Genomic DNA, 20116 nt, shown 5'->3' with positions numbered 1-20116 from the left:
GTGTTTCCATCATTACTTGAGTCTTCTATGCTCAGGGTGGACCAGTACTCCAAAAATTATAGGACTATGCTCCACAGGATTATTGTGTGAAAAGTGAACAAATATGTAATAAGGTTGACAATTTGATGGCTTCTTAGAGTGTCAAGCACAGAGGTGTCCTAGATTCCAAATTCTACCCTTGGTAGACACCCAAGTTGGAGAAAAACTCAAATCTACACAAAAACCTGTGTAGGATATTTATATTAGTGTTATTCACAATAGTCCCAGTCATGAGGAAACAACTCAGAAGTCTATCAACCAGGGCTTGTTGGAGTAAAATTACCATACATGGGATAGGGATGATGTTGGTTAATTTTATTGGGGAGAAATCACTTACATGAGAAACAGATAACCCAGGGTCAGTGCTCCAGGCATCCAATCTCAGCTGCCCTCCAGACCAAACCAGAACCCCGATAGAGTGAGCCATTCCTCCACTCTGGTCTATCCCACAAGCCAGTAGGCACCTGTGGCCATGCGCAAGTGGGTGTGGTCAGCACCACAGGTGCCTAGTAAGATCTCTCCCGACAGGGGCTGTGGTCCTAACTCATTGGGTAGGCTCCTGTCTAGAACCCACCAGGGAAAGAGATGAGGGGTGTGGCTCAAATGCTGCCATTCTTGCCTAGAATCCTACACTGAGGGATTCAGGGCACATTTCAGTGGCAAAACACCTGCCTAGAGGCCACCAATGAGGTGCTGGGAATATTGCTCAGTGATAGATCGTTTACCTAGCAGCTACCTGTGAGAGGCAGGGGGGCATGACTCATGGGTGTATGTTTGCCTATAATCCACCAGTGGGTGGTTGGGGGTATGGTTCATTGATAGAGCACCTATCTAGAATCCCCCTTTGAAGCCCTGGGGCATAGTTCAGTCTTAAAGCAAAAAAAAAAAAAAAAAAAAAGACAAAAAGAATGTTTGCTTGGCTTGCACAATAGTGTAGGTTCAATCTCTGGCACCATCTGAACGACAGATGAAATAAAAAAACTCGTGCAAACACTCACCTGTGCACAAGCACACTTGATGGAATACTGGAATCAATATTAAAATGAAAGAAATTTAAGGTACCTGTGTGTTAGAAAGCAGATGAACCTTGAAAATATTTTGCTAAGGGGCAAAAGGGGGTGTGACCTGGGAACCAATTTACATGAATATCCTGGATATTCCATAGAGACTGAAAACAGATTAGTAGGGACAAGAGGTTTGGGAAACATCTACTCAGTGGTCAAAAGGTCTCTCCAGGGAGTGATGAGGTGTGTGTAATGGATCCACACATCCTTGTGAATGTACTAAAGAACATCAATTTTTTTTTTGGTTTTTCGAGACAGGGTTTCTCTGTGTAGCTTTGGAGCCTGTCCTGGAACTCACTCTGGAGGCCAGGCTGGCCTCGAACTCACTGAGATCCACCTGCCTCTGCCTCCCGAGTGCTGGGATTAAAAGCATGTGCATCCACCACCCAGATAGAACAACAAAATTTTCACATTAATTTGTGTGAGTTGCACGGTATATGGATTGTGTCTCAAAGGACCTGCTAAAATTGGTGATACTGGCTGCGCAGTGAACAGAGTGATTCCCGTGTTCCACCTAGTGCTAATCTCAGCACTTTCAAATGATTAGCTAGAAGCTAGACTAGTGGTTCAGAGCTTAAGGCTGTGTACTGGAGCTGGAGAGATGGCTCAGAGGTTAAGAGCACTGACTGCTCTTCCAGGGGTCCTGAGTTCAATTCCCAGGAACTGCATGGTGGCTCACAACCCCTGACCAATTGGATACAATCTCTAGCCCTGTAAAATCGATTCTACAGGAATCTCATTTCATAGGAGGACAAACAGAAGTGACTTTATCAAAGTCTCATGGACAAAGAATGGAGGTACCAGGATCCAAAAACACATGGAACTGCTCCAGCCTGCACCTCTGAAGCTCTGTGTCCACAGGTGAGCCTTTCCCAGAGAGAAGGAAGGGCTGTGTTTGCTTTCCCATTGGGAGGTCTGTGCAAACCTTCCTCATTTATCTTCATTCACTCATCACAGCAGAACTGTGAACCATGGACTTCTCATACCAGCACTTTAATCCCTTCTCAGTTTCCCTGGCATAGCTAGGAGCCATTGGGATATAGGATGGTGTCCATGACATGGTAAGACATGAAGATGGAAGGGAGGAGGAGAAATCTTTAGGGACATTACACGGCATCGAGGGGAGTGTGGATTGTCTTGTGTGTAGACAGAGGCAAACACAATCCAGTAGGTCTGAGGGAAAGCCAGGAAGAGGGAAGCATGGCAAGGACCACAGTCTCTGGGGGAAGCAGGGGCTCCAGACTCTCTGCCTCCCTCTGTCTTCACCTGGGACAGAGAGACACATAATGAACTCAACTCTCCAAGGGGAGAGAGAGTCTTCAGGGCTCTCATTTTCTGTCCAGAGCCAAAGACTGAAAGCTTTGGTTTCTGGATCCCAGTCAGCCCCAGGAGCTCCTGGATCAAGAGAGCAGCTTTGTCCCATCTTAGACCCAGACAGAGGAGCAGAATAGGTGAGGTGGCTCTCCACGAAGGGCAAGGGTTCACGCTGCAGGCAAGAATGAACACGGGTTCTGTTTGCCTGACAGATGCTGTCATGATCACTGGGAGAAGAGCATCATTGGGTTTTCTTTTTCATTCTTTGATGGTGACGCTGAAGGAGGCATTAATCCCGGTGATGAAGATTGAGATTATATAGTTCTGTGAGGCTGCTGTTGCCGCTGATGGTGGTGGTGATGGTTGGATGATGGTGATGTTTGTGAAGATAAAGATTAAATTAGCATGGTGATGATGATAACCAAACTTATGATGGTTATGGTGATAAAATGATGCAGATGACCCTGCTGATGGTGACAGTGTAGTGTGGCGATCCGGAGGTCTTACTGATGGTGATAAAGATAAGAGTGATGAGGGGGTGATATTGATTGTGAGTGGGGAGTATGCTCAAAGAGCTGGTGACTTGGACATGTAATCCCAGACCTCGTCAGCCTGAGTCAGGGGCGATCTCCATAAGTTGGAGGCCAGTCTGAGCTACATTGTGAGTTCCAGAACAACCTTGGCTACATAGTGAGACCCGGTCTTAAGAAAAAAAATAGAAATAGGGTGTTGTGTTCGTTGTTTGCACATTCTTAGCATACAATGGTGTTCAGAGGGATGTTAGAAACAGTTCTAATCCTTGGTCTATGCCATGATCATATTTTAAAATGCTCTAATTCACTACAAGAATGCTGGTTAGGTGCTGCTGAATGAATTTCTCAGCTCAGGAGTGGACCAGAAACGTAATCCCTGAAGATAACTCTTTGAGATACAAAAAGGATCTGACTTTCCTCTTTGGGTGATGGAGAATTTAAGGATTGTGTGCCATAGCCCTGATTCTAGTTGAATGACTCCATTTGACAAATAAAAAATAATAAATAATAAAATGCCCCATGATGATTAAAATCAATTCTATACCTGCATCCGCAGCCTGGGAGGTCCGGGATTTAAGGTCTGCAGACCCCAATTCCAGGCCATAAAGAGTGTGGATGGAGTGAGCTTTGATACTTTTTTTGTCCTTACAGTAATCCTTTTTTCTGTATTTCTTTTATTGAAAATAGATATTTTTTCATAGAGTTTCCTCTCCCCAAATTTTTACAGGTGCTAATCCACAGGTCTTCTCCTTAGAAAACAATGAGGCATCTAAAGAACAATCATAAATACAGTAAGATAAAGAAACACAAGCAAACTGGAGTAGGATAAAACAAGCAGAAGAAAAGCCAGAGAAAAAGCACCAGAAACACAGGTAGACACAGAGACACAAATATTAGTACACACAGGAATCCCATAAAAACACAGATCTGGAAGTTGTAATGTATACACAAAAGACATGTAAGTTAGAAATAAATGAATAAGCCAGACGGTGGTGGCACATTCCTTTAACCCCAGCACTTGGGAGGCAGAAGCAGGCTGATCTCTATGAGGTCAAGGTCAGTCTGGTCTACAAAGTGAGTTCCAGGACAGATAGGGCTTTTATACAGAGAAACCCTATCTCAACCCCTCCCAAAAGAATAAAGAAATAAAGCCTTGACACAGAATTTATGTGATAGCAAATCCCCAAAGATGCCATTGAATTCATTTTTTGTTGGCCATCTACTGTCCTTAAGAGTGGTTTGTGGGCTGGAGAGATGGCTCAGTGGTTAAGAGGACTGTCTGCTCTTCCAGAAGTCCCAGGTTCAATTCCCAGCACCCACATGGCTGACAACTGTCTGCAACTCTAGTTCCAGGGAAGCCAACACCCTCAAGCTGATTTACATGCAAATGCACACAAAATAAAAATAAAGAAAAGAGTGATTTGTTTACAGTAATTTTTTACCTGAAACTTATATTTTAAAATTACATTTATTTGTGTGTGTATGTGTTGGAGGGGTGTGTGTGTGTGTGTGTGTTTGTGGTGTGTGTGTGTGTGTGTGTGTGTGTGTGTGTGTGTGTGTATGTGCGTGTCACAGTGCAGTGTGGTTATCAGAGGACAACTTGAAAGTTCTCTCTTTCCACCGTGTGGATTCTAGACATCAAACTCAAATTGTCAGACGTGACAGCAAGCACCTTCTCCCACTGGGCCATCTTGCCAGCCCACAATCTAAAAAGACCAAACCTAAATTCCCTGACTGTTCTTTCTAACCAGGGTCCTCATCTTTGAGAGGAATCTCCATCTTGTTTTAGGGTGTATCCTTTCCTACATTTATGGGACATTTCTCCCTGTACATGTGGGCCTGAGAGAAAAACAAGGTAACTGTGATGTGTTTTGTATCATACCGTCTGTGCTGGATAGTTCTAGGTCAAGTTGACACAGGCTAAAGTCATCTGAGAGAAGGGAGTGTCAGTTAGGAAAATGCCTCCCTAAGACAGCGTTGTAGGCAAGCCTGTAGGGTGTTTTCTTAATCAGAGATTGATGTGGGCGGGTCAAGCCCATTGAGGATCCTCAATTCCTGGGTCTGTGGTCCCAGGTTCTGTAAGCAAGCCATATGGACCAAGACAGTAAGCAACACTCCTCCATAGCCTCTGCATGAACTCGTGCCTCCAGGTTCTAGCCTTCTTTGAGCTCCTTTCCTGACTTCCTTCAATGACTACAAAGTAGATACATGGGCCAAATGACCCCTTTCCTCCCCATGGTGCTTTGGTCATGGAGTTCCATCACAGCTATAGGAAGCAAAGCCCAGATACCACTTTGTTCTTCTTATTCCACAACTTGTGTTTTGGAGAACAATATTCCCTGAATATTTTCTATGTCATTATACTGTGACTCCTCACCCCTCTCCCCTTCCTTCCCCTTTCCCCTCCTCTCCCTTCATCCCCCCTTCTCTCTCCCCCCCTCTCCTTCCCTCCCACCCCGGTGCTCTCCCATCTAATCCTATTTCCTATTTTATATTTTCACACAGGGTCCCACGTAGTCCAGGCTGGCCCACAACTCTACAAAGTTGGAGATGGCCTTGAATTCCTGATGTTCCTGACTCCATCACCCTCGTGCTGGAATATCAGCTCATGCTATCAGGGCCAATAGGCTACATCTGTGTCTCGGTGTGGTGGTGGTGGCCCAGGCCTTAATTACCAACCCTTGGGAGGCAGAGACGGGGACAGGTGAATCTCTAGGAGTTTGAGGCCAGCCTGGTCTACACTGTGGGTTCCAGGACATCCAGGACTGTCTCAAAAGAACAAAACCAAACCCCCAAACCAAACAACAAACAAATAAACAAAGCCCCCAAAACAAAACTCAACCAAATTTCTTTCTTTTTTTCCTTTCTTGATGACTTTTTTCCTAAATTTGTTCTTTGACACTTTCATATATAGCATATATATAGGTACATATATAATTCTGATCACTGTCAGCTCACCCTCTGCTCTGTCCTTCCCACCCCGAGGTCTTACTCTCTCACAAATCCATTTCTCACATTTATATCAGTTTGTTTCGTTTTGGTTGTGTTACACACTAAGTTTAACCCAGGCTGCCTGTGTGACGAAGGTCGTGCAGTGAGAAGGAAAGATCAGGGACCAGAGATGAAAAGGTTCTGGAAACAAATCCTAGTGAGCTAGAAGTGCAGAAGGGACCAGGACGGAGAGCTAGCCAAGAACCATCTCACAGGCATGGTGTTGATCGCCAGAGGCAGGAGGATCTCTGTGAGTTCCAGGACAGTCTGGTCTGCAGAATGAGTTCCAGACAGCCAGGGCTACTTAGAGAGATGCTCTAAGGTTTTTGTTTGTTTGTTTTTTGAAGAATGAGGATGCAAGGGTAAAGACAGGCTAGGTCGGTGGGTGAGATTGCTTTGCTTCATCCCACACACCAGGGCACTGTCCATGGTCAGCCTTTGGCTTGATTTACCATTCCATAAACTCCATAAACTAGGGAATGTGAAAGTTGAGACTCACAATGTACAATTTTTCCTTCATCTTCTCCTCCCTCTGGTACTCCATAGCGATCCTCCCTGGTCCTTAGCTCAGTGCCCTCGCATCCCGGGCCCATGCCACCATTCTGGGCAGCTCCTCCCTTGACCAATCACAGCCGCTCTGGTGAATTGGAGTTTGTGCTGCTGGGCTTTGCCCATGTGCCCTCCCTGCGCCCAATGCTCGCAGTGCTCTTCCTGGCTGCCTTCCTGCTCACGTTGCTGGGCAACACGCTCATCGTCCTGCTCACCAGCCTGGACCCAGGCCTGCGTGTGCCCATGTACTTGTTCCTGCGTCAGCTCGCGCTCGTGGAGATCTGCTTCTCACTGGACGTGGCGCCCCGTCTGCTGGTGACTCTGCTGCGACCTGGACGCGGGATGTACCCCACGAGCTGTGCCCTGCAGCTGCTCCTTGTGCTGTCCTGTGTCACAACTGAGTGCTTGCTCCTCACAGTCATGGCCTGGGATCGCTTCCTGGCCATTTGCAGGCCACTGCACTATGGCACCATCATGAGCTTGAGGCTGTGCCACCTGCTGGCCACCACCTGCTGGCTGGCAGGAATCCCCGTGTCTCTGGTCTTCACCATCTGGCTCTTCAACTTCCCATACTGTGGGTCTCGGGGCATTCGGCACTACCTCTGTGACATAGCACCTCTGCTGAGCCTGGTGTGTGCAGACACCAGAGTCTTCGAGGCCAGTGTGTTCGTGGCCACGGTGTTAATTATGATCATTCCAGTCTGTCTCATAGTCATGTCCTATACCAGGATTCTGGCTGCCGTCCTTCAGATGCCATCAGCTTCTGGGCGCCACAAGGCCCTGTCCACCTGTGCCTCCCACCTCATCGTGGTAATTCTGTTTTATGGCACAACGGGGGTCATCCACTTGCGCCCCAAGTCCAGCTACTCTCCTGAGAGCAAGCAAGTGGTGTCCCTGTCATACACCATGGTGACTCCCATGTTCAACCCCCTCATCTACAGCCTGAGGAACAAGGAGGTCAAAGCTGCCTTAGTTCGTGTCTTCATTCAGAGACGAGGCACCTTTACCCCCTGACCTCTATATGACTTCATTTACCCAATAACTTGGGGAGCGTTTCTACCCTAGTGGTCTTGAAGACCTCAGGGCACCAGTAAGTCAAAATCATTCTAAAAGATTCTATTGCTGGGATGGTCCTGCCTGGATGTGTGGATGACTTCACAATTCTCTAATGTATCTTTGACCACAGCCAAATTTTTGACTTGCTCCGTGTATTGAGTAGGTAGCATTGTGTTTTTCCATTGACATAGCAGCTGGATTGGAGTTCAAAAGCATGGTGATGACATCTTTCCCGTGCAAGTAGAATTGCCAACTGAACCAAGGAAAAAGCAAATTTCAGAAGGAAAACATTAAATTTTAATCTCCTGTCAATCAACTGATTTAGGGTATGTTGTGATTTGAGTATGAAATTTTCTCCACATGCTCATGTGTTTCAACACGTGGTCTCCCCAATGGCGGGTGCTGTTTTAGAAGGAGGAGTACCTTTAGGGGGTGGAGTCTGGCTGGAGGATGTGAGTCACTGAGAGTCAACCTTGATGCCGGGTCCCATCTCATATTTGCTTCCTGGCTGCTGATGCAATGTTTCTTATTCCTGCTACCATGTTTACCTGGCCATGGGGAACCGAACCCTCAAATGGTGAGCCAATACAGCCATGAAGAGCTCTCGTTCCTCTTGCAGAAGCCTGGGGTTCCATTCTCAACACCCACCTCTTGGAGCTCACTGCCTGCGACTCCAGTTGCAGGGGATCTGACGCCCTCTTCTGGCCTCCACGGGCACTGCACACACATGGTGAACATGCATGCTCTCTGGCTCCCAGATATAAAATAAAAATAATAAATATTTCAAAACAGCAAAACTGTGAGCCATAATAAGCTGTTCTTCATTAAGTTTCTTTTCATCAGATATTGGACATGCTGGCAAGAGAGGTAACTAACACAGTATGAGGATATCCCATCTGATGTTAAAAAGATTCAAACATAAATATTACCTTTATAATTTTATTTGTCAATAAAAATAAGATAAAATCGGACTCTGAAAGATTAAAATGAGCTACAGCTATGCATTTCACATTAAGACACATCACACTAAGAGGCCAGATGTAGGGGCACACGTCTTTAATCCCAGCACACAGGAGGCAGAGGCAAGCAGAGCTCAGTAGTTCGAGGCCAACCTGGTCCACATAGGGAATTGCAGGCCAGGTAGGACTGTAGGGAGACCCTTCCTATAAAAATAAAGCAAAACACAAGGCTGTTAGGATTAGAAGTGGCATTACATTGTGGGGGGTTCATAGCTTGCTTTTCCTACCAGATCAGAAACCTAGCTGGAGGACACATGGATTCACATAATTATTCTCAGCACCTGGTGGTCTCACTGGATGACTCTTTCTCTTTTGGCTTTTGGTGGGATTTCTGTTTAAAAAGGAATTATGGCATCTCTCTGTCTCTGTCTCTGTCTCTGTCTCTAACTCTGTCTATGTCTCTGTCTCTGTCTCTGTGTACACATGGTGGGCATGTGGGGTTGGATGATAACTTGAGGGAGTCGGTTCTCTCCTTCCACCACCTGGGTCTTTGGGTTTCAAACGGAGGTCATCAGGCTTGGTGGCCAACTCCTCTCTCCACTGAGCCATCTCATCTTCCCACAAGCGTCTCTTTAAATTAGTATTCACGAAAAAGACAAGAGGATTCATAACGATGTGTTACACATGTAAAATTACATCCACTGCGGTTATCCTGCCGAGTACCTCCGTCCCCAACCGCCGGTCTCTTCCTCATTTCCAAACTGTTCTCCTTCTGTTTTGACATCTTAAAAAACTCCATTCTTTACACAAGAGGAAACATGTGAGGTTTGTCTCTCTGATTCTGACTTACTTTCCTTAACACAATGATCTTCGGTTCCACCCGTTTTCCCAAAAATGACATAATATTAAAAATGATTTATTCTTGTTAGGTTTAGTTATATGTAGGTGTGTCTGCGTGTGAATATGAGCACACGAGTATCAGAACCCCCAAGGTCAGAGGCATCGGATCCCCTGGACTTGGAGTTGCAGGCAGTTTCGAGGTGCCCGATGTGGGTACTGGGACCTGAACTCGGGTCCTCTGGAAGGGCTGCAGCGGTCACGTTGTTAAACTCCATTTTCAATATTCACGTTTACATCCATAAACTTGTCAAGGAACCTGGTTAATGAAGATACTTGTTCTTGTTTGTAAGTTGAGAACAAGTGACTGGGTGCTTGGCTGAAGATCTTCTCAACCCACTTACAAGGCTCACGATGTAAGGTCTCAGGCACTATGCTGGCCTGCCCCTGTCACCTGACAGAACGCACTCAGGCAGTGCCCTGGTCAGCCCAGGGTTCCAGGGTTGCATTGTCTGCAGGCAGGTGCACAGGACCCTTTAAAAGACAGACCCAGCTCACTGACACTCTTTTCCAGCTGTCTTTGCAGGCTTTCCCGCTGTTACCCCAGGGGCAGACAGGGCTTTCCCTGTCTCCTTCTTCCCCCTTCTGCCTCTGTGTCTCGTCCCTCCCCCTTCCCTACCCTTCGTAATAAAACTTATCGCTTAAGCTCTGTCTGCCTGGCGTGTTTGTCCCTCCGCCTTGGTCGACCTCTCTGCCGTGGAATCCACCAAGGTCCCCTTGCTCTTCACAATAACACACCATATATCTCTAAGAGGAAGATGCAAGAATGTAAGAGCTGGAGAATGGGAGGTGTGCCGTCCTCTAGAAGTGACATCCCTGCTGCACACGTGAAGCTACAGCAGCTGTGACCACCCACGCAAGACCAAGCCAGCTGGACATCCCAGCAAGAGGCTCATTGGCGCTTTACCATGGGTGTTGGTCCCCTGTAACTGGAGTTACAGACAGCTGTGAGCTGCAATGTGGGTGCTTGGAATTGAATCCAGGTCCTCTGGAAGAGCAGTCAGTGCTCTTAAGTGCTGAGCCATCCCTCCAGCCCTTGAGAGCCCCTTTTCTTTAGTGTGGTCCATGGAAGGTTGTCTAGGACCATTGGATGATCCTACGGCCACGATGATATGGGCAGCACAGATTAGATTCAGTGGGTTATGAATAAACTTTATAAGAGAACATGGGGTTGAGCCTAGCGTTGGTGGCGCACGCCTTTAATCCCGGCACTCGAGAGGTAGAGGCAGGAGGATCTCTGTGAGTTCGAGGACAGCCTGGTCTCCAGAGCGAGCGACAGGATAGGCTCCAAAGCTACACAGGGAAACCCTGCCTCGAAAAAGAGAGAGAGAGAGAGAGAGAGAGAACATGGGGTTGAAAAGGAGATGTTATTGGGACCCCATGGGGGAGTTGGAGGAGGGAAATGAGGGCTGGATGTGTGCAAGATACTTTGTATACATGTACAAAAAAACTCAAAGAATAAATAAAACTAAAACAAATCCCATCTGCACTGAACACACACAGACTTGTTTATCTGATATTTTGCAAGAAATACATTATAAGCAATATTGTGTAGCCTTCCTATTCTATTGGATATACAAGCAGCTAGGAGAATATACATAGACTGTCTGCTAATATTGCCCCAACTGGCAGCAGGTTTCTAGAAGGTTGTGGAACTGGGGGCAGGCCTTGAGGTTTGAAGAAGGTTCAACTCCACTTCCTGTCTGATTTTTCCTGACTGTACCTGCAATGTGATCAGCCACCCACGCTCTGGGGTCATGCCTTCACCACCATGATGGAGGGAGTCTCTTTCTTAGCTGTCAGTTGATGGTTGTCAATTATTCACTCACAACAAGAAGGAAATGAACTCATCTACCCCTGAGAGCTGACTACCTCACACCTTGCAGGTGAGCCATCCCAGTCTTCTTGAAGTATGGTGTGTCTCACTTTCACACACAACATCATATCCCCTTCCCAACCCTCAAAGAACTGCTGTGGGATGTTCCTTCTGTCGCTGTGAATATGTTTTACTCTCATTGGTTAATACTAAGGTTGATTTGGCCAATAAAAAGACAGAACAAGGCTAGGCAGGAAAGCCAAACTGAAAATGCCCAGAGGAAGAAGGCTCAAGTCAGGAGATTCCAGCCAGCTGCCAGAGCAAAAGACAGGCTGGTAAAATGTAGCTTAATAAAAAAAAAACTTAATTTAATTTGTAAGAGCTAGTTAGTAATAAGTCTGAGCTATAGGCTGAGCATTTTGTAATTAATATAAGTTTTTGTGTGATTGTTTGGGACCTGGTGGTCAGGAGAAAAGAAAACCTGCTTTCGTTTACAAATATCTTTAAGGAAACGTCCTACTGTAGAGCCCCATGTTGGTCTCAAACTCAGGCTCTTCCTACCTCGGTTTCCTAGGATTACAGGCATGCACCATCACACCAGGCCACCACTGCAATTTCAATGGCTCCCTTAGTAAATTTAAATTAACCTTATATAATCTGCTGCTTTATACTCATCACCCAGTACCATTCCTAGTACTCTCTTGTCACTTAATAAATGCTTGCCCTGAGGATGGATGATGGATGAGTGTCTGAGGTAGTTTGCTTTTCTGTTGCTGCGATAAAACTCGCTGGCCAATAGGAAGGTGGGAGAGAAAAGGATTTATTTGGTGGGTCACAGTCTATCACTGAAGGAGGCCAGGATGGGAACTCATGGCAGGAACCTGGAGGCAGAAACTATGGAAGGATGTTGTTTATTTGCTTCTGCTCTTTGCTTTCATATACATCTCAGGGATGTCTTCCTGGGGTGGTGCCACCCATGTTACTTTGGACCACCCACATCAATCATCTATAGAGACAATTTTGCACAGTCATAACCACAAGCCAATTCCTTATTGTGTTCCCTCTTCCTAAGGGACTCTAGGTCTTGTCCATTGACAATAAAAAGTAGCAAGCATGCTGGCTGTCCACATCTACTGACCAGAATCTTTTTTTGTAGTTCTGAGACCTCTTTCCAGATTGGCAAGAAGGCAGTCAGGGATCTAGAGCAGTTAGACACCTGGAGTTCTAACAATAAACTCATTTGTGTTGTTTGAATCACTGATACTGTCTAGCGTCTACAATGCTTTTCATGCTGTAAAATGGAAGCATTTTACCCAATATTCACTCTTTATTCTGCTTCTTCATGGTGCCAGCAACTGGAATTCTGCTCTACGTGCCTAGAAACTTGACTCCTTTGGGTAATCCATACAGGAGGAACTGTACAGTGTTCAACTTTTATGACCACATATTTTGCTCACTCTGACATCAAAGTCCAGCCTTGTAATAACATATACAAGAGTTTCTTTCCTTTTAATGGCTAAATGATTACACATATCAAGAATTTATCACATTTTCTCTGTCAGTAGATTCAATGTTAAAATCACAGGCCAGGCGGTGGTGGTGTACGCCTTTAATTCCAGCACTCTGGGAAGCAGAGGCAGGTGGGTGTCTGTGAGTTCCAGGCTAACCTGGTCTACAGAGCGAGTCCCAGGACAGCTCTGTAGTGAAACCCTGTCTCAAAAAAAAAAAAAATTGAAGTGTCTCTGGCCTGTGGAATGAGTTCAAAACCAGCCAGGGAAACTTATGGAGACTCTGACTCAAAACAAAAAATAAAATGACATGGGTGCAGTATTGTCTTTTGTGTCTCCTGATTTGAATTCCTTTGTGACTTAGCTCTCTTTTTGGTCAATGCTGTGTGGTACTCATTGCTTTTAGATGCATTTACATTACGAGTCTGTAGGGTTGGTTCTACGTCTAGTTGAAACCCACAGATAAGACACCATCTTCTACGACAGGAATTATGGTGGTTGTTTCTATCCGAAAAGACTCAGCTTTCCAAACTGAGTACAAATCAAAGAAATGCCTTATTGTAAGACAAACTTCAGATCGATGAACTAACCACAGAGAGAGGGGCTTGAGGGAGTATTGAGCTAAAATCTTGGCTACAAGGCTAGCAATTGGTGTTGCATGCTTCTAATGCCAGGACTTGGGAGATGGAGCCAGGAGGATCATGGATTCAAGGTCATTCTCAACTACATGTAAAGTTCGAAGCCAACCTGGGCTACACAAGATCCTGTCTCAGGATAACAAATAATTCTGCTTACATCAATACTAGTTAATGAAAACATTTCTCCTATAAATGTGTCCTTGGTATGAAAACTAATTGAACTCTTACTGCTTTACTATGTGTCTTAGTCACTGGTCTATTGCTGTGAAGAGACACTATGACTAAGGCAACTCCTATGAAAGAAGACATTTATTTGGGAGCTGGGTTATAGTTTCAGAGGTTTAGTACAATATCATCATGGTGGGAAACACAGTGGGGGCATGGTGCCACTCATGGCACTGGAGCGGTAGCTGAGAGCCACATCCTGATCTACAGGCTGACAGAGAGAGAGAGAGAGAGACAGAGACAGAGACACAGAGAGAGGCAGCGTCAGAGAGAGAGAGAGACAGACAGACACACACAGAGATAGAGTGATATATATATATATATATATATAGAGAGAGAGAGAGAGAGAGAGAGAGAGACAGAGAGGAGGGAGAGAGAGAGAGACAGAGAGAGAGAGACCATTCCTGGGGAGATGTTAAGAAGTAACATTTACTCATTCCATACAGGGAATCAATGGCAGACCAAAGTAAGGAGACTACCAAAGCCCAACTTGGTGAACCTGTGAATTTTACTGAGTTTACTCACAGGGGTAGAAATGACTCAAAGACAGCTTGCATCAACAAACCCTACCCCAGCATGGCTGATGGTGCACTAAGTCAGGAATTCTGGAGCTCACTCCACAACTTTGCAGACAATTCAACAGATGAGAGTTTCTCTGAGGTACTTCAGCCTGATATGAGCATCTTCTAGGCCACCAGTTCTCAACCTTCCTAATGCTGTGACCCTTGAATACCGTTCCTCGTGTTGTGGTGACCCCCAGTCATTAAATTATCTGTGTTGCTAATTCATATAACTGTAATTTTGCTCCTTTTATAAACTGAAATGTAAATATGTTATATTTTGGGTGGTCTTTAGTGACCCGTGTGAAGGGGTTGTTCACCCCGAGGAGATCTTTATCCACAGGTTGAGAATCACTGTCTGGGCAGATCATATAGTCACAGCATGTCTCTAAGTGGCCCTTACTGCTAGTGTGTGCTTTAGTAGGGAGAAGCCTAGTGGGTTTGGTCAGTTTCAAGGACTTCCTGAACCTTTTGAGTTGTTTACTTCCTTGGTAAGTGTGCTCTCTCTCTCTCTCTTTCCCTCTCTCCCTCCCTCCCTCCCTCCCTCTCTCTCTCTCTCTCTCTCTCTCTCTCTCTCTCTCTCTCTCTCTCATGTGTGTGTGTGTGTGTGTGTGAGAGAGAGAGAGAGAGAGAGATGTGTGGCTGTGGTTCTTTATTTGTTCCCTTCTGCTGCAGGCGGAAGCTTCTCTGATGATGGCTGAGCAAGGCACTGATCTATAAGTATAACCAAATGTTATCACTTTTTAAAATTTTTATTTTTATTTTTATGTTCATTGGTGTTTTACTATGGGTGTCAAGTCCCCTGGAACTGAAATTACAGACAGTTGTGAGCTGCCATGTGGATGCTGGGAATTAAACCTAGGTCCTTTGGAAGAGCAGTCAATGCTCTTAACCACTAAGCCATCTCTTCAGCCCCATCAGGAGTTACTTTAATAATATCCCCCCCCTTTTTTTTAAGAACAGTGTATTTGGTTTTACCCTAGGTTCCTGGAATATCTAGTCTCAGATTCTTGGTCATCCAAGCCGCGTTGGGTACAGGTTCCGGTGGTGCTATATTGTTTATGATTTAATGAAATTTGCATGGAAATCAGAATGCTAAGCTAGCCACAGCCATAGAAGCTGGGCATCGGAGGCTCACACCTTTAATTCCAGGACTCAAGAGACAGAGTCAGACGGATCTCTGTAAACTCAAGGCCACTCAGGGCTAGATGAGAGTGAATCAGTCTAAAAGAAAAACAGAGCTCATGCCTTTAATCCCAGCACTAGAGGGATGTATAAGACAGGAGCAGGCAGGGCTGGAGAGATGGCTCAGAGGTTAAGAGCACCGGCTGCTCTTCCAGAGGTCCTGAGTTCAATTCCCAGCAACCACATGGTGGCTCCCAACCATCTGTAAAGGGATCTGGTGCCCTCTTCTGGCCTGCAGGCATACATGGAGGCAGAATGTTGTATATATAATAAATAAATAAATCTTAAGACAGGAGCCAGCATTCAGGATTCACTCTCCAGACTCGTTGAGAACAGGATCTCCCCAGCCTTGGTAGAGGTAAGAGCTCTCCGGTGGCTTGGCTAGCTTTGCATTCTGATCTCCAGGCAAGCTTGATGAGATGGTAAACCATATGTCACCACTGTTCCATTTCATGGAGTGGGCCTTAAGTCAAATCAGTAATTGGCTGGTTTCCCCCACATTGCCCTAGCGTATTTGACAGATGGAAACCATTGGAGATCAAAGGGTTTTTGTTTGGCTTGCTCAGGTTTCTCCTACACAGTGTGCAGAGTTCCTTCCTGTACCAAAGGCACTGGAACACAGGGGTGAAGGCTCTGTGTAGGCACCAGCCTGATTTCTCCATTCAGTGGATTGTGTAAGAGTTGTCCTCAGGCCAACTCAAAAAGGAACTCAAGGCATCTCTAAAGGTTCCTTGTCTCATAATAAATATTTCGGGGCTTTTAAAATATTTTTATCTTATTAATGTTTATGTATATTTTTTCTTCTTTGTGTATATATTATGGCTTCCAGTTTCTTTTCTTTATTTTTTTGGGGGGGGTCTTTTTCAAGACAGGGTTTCTCTGTGTAGCCCTGGCTGTCCTGTAACTCATCCTGTAGTCCATGCTGGCTTTGAACTCACTGAGATCCGTCTGCCTCTGCCTCCCAAGTGCTGGCATTAAAGGTGTGTCGCACCACCCCCTGCTCAGTTTCATTTTTTTTATAGGATTCCTGAATGTGCAAATGAGTGGCTCTCTGTTTCTTGTGCCTTTTCTTGGGGGGGGGAGGGGAGCTTTTCTTTCTGTTTGTTTGTTTTGCTCTATTCTGATGTGTTAGTTTTTGTTTTATTATATTTTATTATTATCTCTTAGAGGCCTATTTGTTTTTGTTTTTTGTTTGTTTGTTTGGTTGATTCGGTTTGTTTTTTTGTTTTTGTTTTTGTTTTTTTTTTGAGACAGGGTTTCTCTGTGTAGCCCTGGCTGCTCTGGAACTCACTCGCTTTGTAGACCAGGCTGGCCTTGAACTGACTGAGCTCCACCTGTGCTGGGATTAAAGCCTGTGCCACCACCACCCAGTGCCTGTTTGCTTTCTAATAAGAGACTGGAAATGTGCAGATCCAGGGAGGAACTGGGAAAAGTAGAAGGAGGAGAAACCATTATCAGGATATATCATGGAAGGAAAAATCTATTTTCAATAAAATGGGGGAAAGAAATATCAGACCTGGATTACTTTTCCTGCCAGCATTTAGAACCATCAAAACAAAACAATCACCTGGAGAGAGGACTCAGCTGTTAAGAGAACGTCCAGAGGACCTGGGTTCAAGTCCCATCACCCACATGACGACTCACAGCTGTCTGTAACTCCAGACCCAGGGGACCTGACGCCCTCACACACAGACATACATGGCAGGCAAAACACCAATGCACAGAAAAATAAATAACATTTTTAAAAATTACATAACTTCACAACTAGCTAACATCATTCACCAGGCATGTTTAATGTCTGCCTTCTGGGCCACCAAGATGGCTCAGTGGTCAAAAGAGCTTGCCACCAAGTTTGCTGACATAGATTTGGCCCCACGGAGAGGAAAAGAGATCCACACTGTTAGATCAGGGTTGACGGAGGCCATGTGGAAATAAAACAAAGCAGACAGACATGTCCAGAAGCAGAATTGTTCTTTTTATCAAGACAACTGAAGGGCTGAGCCTCTATGGATGTGGAGACCACACATGGGGTACCGGGTACTTGGAGCTCCCCTGCAATCTCAGAGCTGTAGATGCCACTCAGAGGTGTGTGCATCCTCTTATTAGAAACTTCAGAGACCTGACAGCCCACAGCTGTCATCAGTCAAGTCTACTTCCCTACCCAGAGCTTCTCAGCCACCTGAGGCTTTCAGGTCATTAACCCTCTACACACAGGGCAGTGGCTGGCTCCCTCTCTCTCTCTCACACACACACACACACACACACACACACACACACACACTCAGTAAGTAAATGTTATAAATTTTTTAGCATCTCGATTCTCCAACAAAGGGAAACTACTTCAACCCATTACACCAAGGACGGTAAAATTCTCAAAGGCATTAGTGTGTCTCAGAATCACTGTGAATGATCACCAATCCATTATTTGATTTATATCTATGAACTAAAACAGAGAAATTTTCATACTTAAAAAATATAAACCTGCTGTGCATTGGTGGCGCACGCCTTTAATCCCAGCACTCGGGAGGCAGAGGCAGGCGGATCTCTGTGAGTTGGAGACCAGCCTGGTCTACAGAGCGAGTGCCAGGATAGGCTGCAAAGCTACACAGAGAAACCCTGTCTCAAAAAAACAAACAAACAAAAAAGAACAAACCTATTTATACAGTAGCACAATATACTTCGAGCAGACAACAATTAACTTCTCAAGAACAAGGCTAGTTAATAGATGTGACATTTATGAATCTTGCAAATCCCACTGATACCTTCCCTAGTAAAGGACAGTTGAATTCTCATAACTACTTTTCTATATTTATTGGGGGAGTGCTCAAGTCATTGCATGCCTGTGGAGATCAGAAGACAACTTGCACAAGTCCGGTCTCTCCCTCCACCATGTGGCTTGCAGGACTCAAACTCAAGGTCAACAGGTTTGGCTGTGATCACCCACACCTCACCCCACGCCCACCTACCCCCGCAATTTCATCATCCTGTCATATTGAAAGGAGAAAATTAATAAAAGTCTAAAACCTAGACTCCAAAGCCCAAAAAGAAAACTCTGATTTCCCAAAAGGCAGCTCAGCAGACAAGGTTAAGCAAAGGTCAACAGGACTCAAGCCCTTAGACCAGATATCACACCCCAGAGCGGTGTCCACATTCCTCTGCTCCAAAGAGGATCAGATAGTTATCAGTTGTAAACGTCCCCAGCCCAGGAGACAATTAACAAACTCATTTCCTCTGCAGCGTCCTGCTTAATTGCACCCTGCCTGAAACATACAATCATTGTCCTATCCTGTGTAACCACGGAAGTTTTGTAATCTTGCGTCTTCCAGCCCTACAATTTCCCCTTATAAAAACACCCCTGGGTCGAAAGTGGGGACTCCATTCATTTCTGAACGAATGGGGTCCTCGCTCCAGCTCAAATCCTCAAGTCAATAAAGAAATCTTTGTCCTTGCATTCGGTGAGTCGTCTCCTTGTTGCTGGGTTCTTTGGGGGTTCCGAAATCTCAATATCTACTTCCTAAATCAAACACATTATGCATTATTTCATCCTGTGAGAAACTGACGCCCCCACCAAGAAAAAAAAAAAAACAAGTGTGCTTAGAAGGAAAACAACAGGGGTTGAAACGTGCTGGTTTCTGCACCCTGTGAATCACTTATTCGGATAATAGGCCTGAAACTGTCAACATGCATAAACCAGGTGCTTGTACTAGCGAGAAGCTGTAGATTAAATCAAGGGACTGTGCCCAGCACTGTCCTCGGTCTGTGCAGCTGCCGGGCCTGAGGCTCACTCCCTTCCCCCACCGCCGGGGCTCAACTCTTCCTTCCTGGCGATTCAGCTCCCCGGATGCTGAGCAAGCGTTGCTGGGCAACCAGACCGGTTCGTCCGTCCTCAGCCCCACAATGAATGCTGCACCCTCCCGCCTGTCATCCCCCCGCCAGGGGATCTGGACCCTTTAAAGAAGAAGCAACAAGAAAGTCAGTGTTCAGGAGAAAGGGGCGCGGGGATTCCAAGGCTTGATCAAGAGATGCCCGGGTGCCGCGATTCATAACGTACATTAATGGGGGGGGGGGGGGGGGGGCGGATGGAAATAAATTACCTTTTCCTGTCACCCAAAGGTAAAGAGTCAGCGAGGTGGCCCCGTGGGGAAAGGGCTTTGCTGCCAGGCCTAACAGCCTGAGTTCTGTTCCCAGCACCCACAAGGTGGAAGGAGGAAACCGACGCCCACAATTGGTCCTCTGACCCCCGGACACATGTGCCGCCCCCTCCACCACGAATAAATAAATAAAACAGGCAGGATAGCATGCTCTCCGAATTTGGATAAGCTGTCACCCACCTTGTGCACCGTTGGTGGGAATACGACGCGTTACATTCGCTGAGCAAAAACATCACGGGCCCCTTCAAAAATATTCTAAAATATCTGAAGCCATTAGAATGGTAAATACTAACTGTGGGGTATTTTGTTACAACTCAGAAATAATTTTTAGCCATTGTGCTCAAGCATTTCATCTTTTAAAACAAAAAATTTTTAGGCATCTTCAGGTACCGTTTATGTTAAACTTTTCCCCATCAAATTTGGTTTTGAAGAGCGAGCCTGTTTCCTTGTCCCTTATTAAACAGTGCCATCTAGTGGCGAAACGGGCGCTTGCTGCTGGCATGCCAGAAGCGAAAATCGGATACTTTTTTCTTTTTTTTTTTAGATTTATTTATTTATTATGTATACAGTGTTCTGTCTGCATGTGTCTGTGCAGGACAGAAGAGGGCATCAGATCTCATAACGGATGGTT

At 45.6% G+C, this 20116-nt stretch overlaps 2 protein-coding genes across 2 annotated transcripts in view; one reads left to right on the top strand and one right to left on the bottom strand.

The window, feature by feature from the left end:
- The window catches only part of LOC118239329 (zinc finger protein 805-like), a 573173-nt gene that overhangs the window by 523036 nt on the left and 30021 nt on the right, over positions 1–20116 (bottom strand). The window lies entirely within an intron of this gene.
- Positions 6533–7504, top strand: LOC100759403 (olfactory receptor 10A7). Its single transcript, XM_027430853.1, has one exon. The coding sequence runs from the start codon at positions 6533–6535 to the stop codon at positions 7502–7504; it is 972 nt and encodes a 323-aa protein (XP_027286654.1).

This window comes from Cricetulus griseus, chromosome 9 (genome assembly GCF_003668045.3).
Source record: "Cricetulus griseus strain 17A/GY chromosome 9, alternate assembly CriGri-PICRH-1.0, whole genome shotgun sequence".
NCBI lineage: Eukaryota > Metazoa > Chordata > Mammalia > Rodentia > Cricetidae > Cricetulus > Cricetulus griseus.
This window is presented reverse-complemented; position numbering and strand designations above follow the sequence as displayed.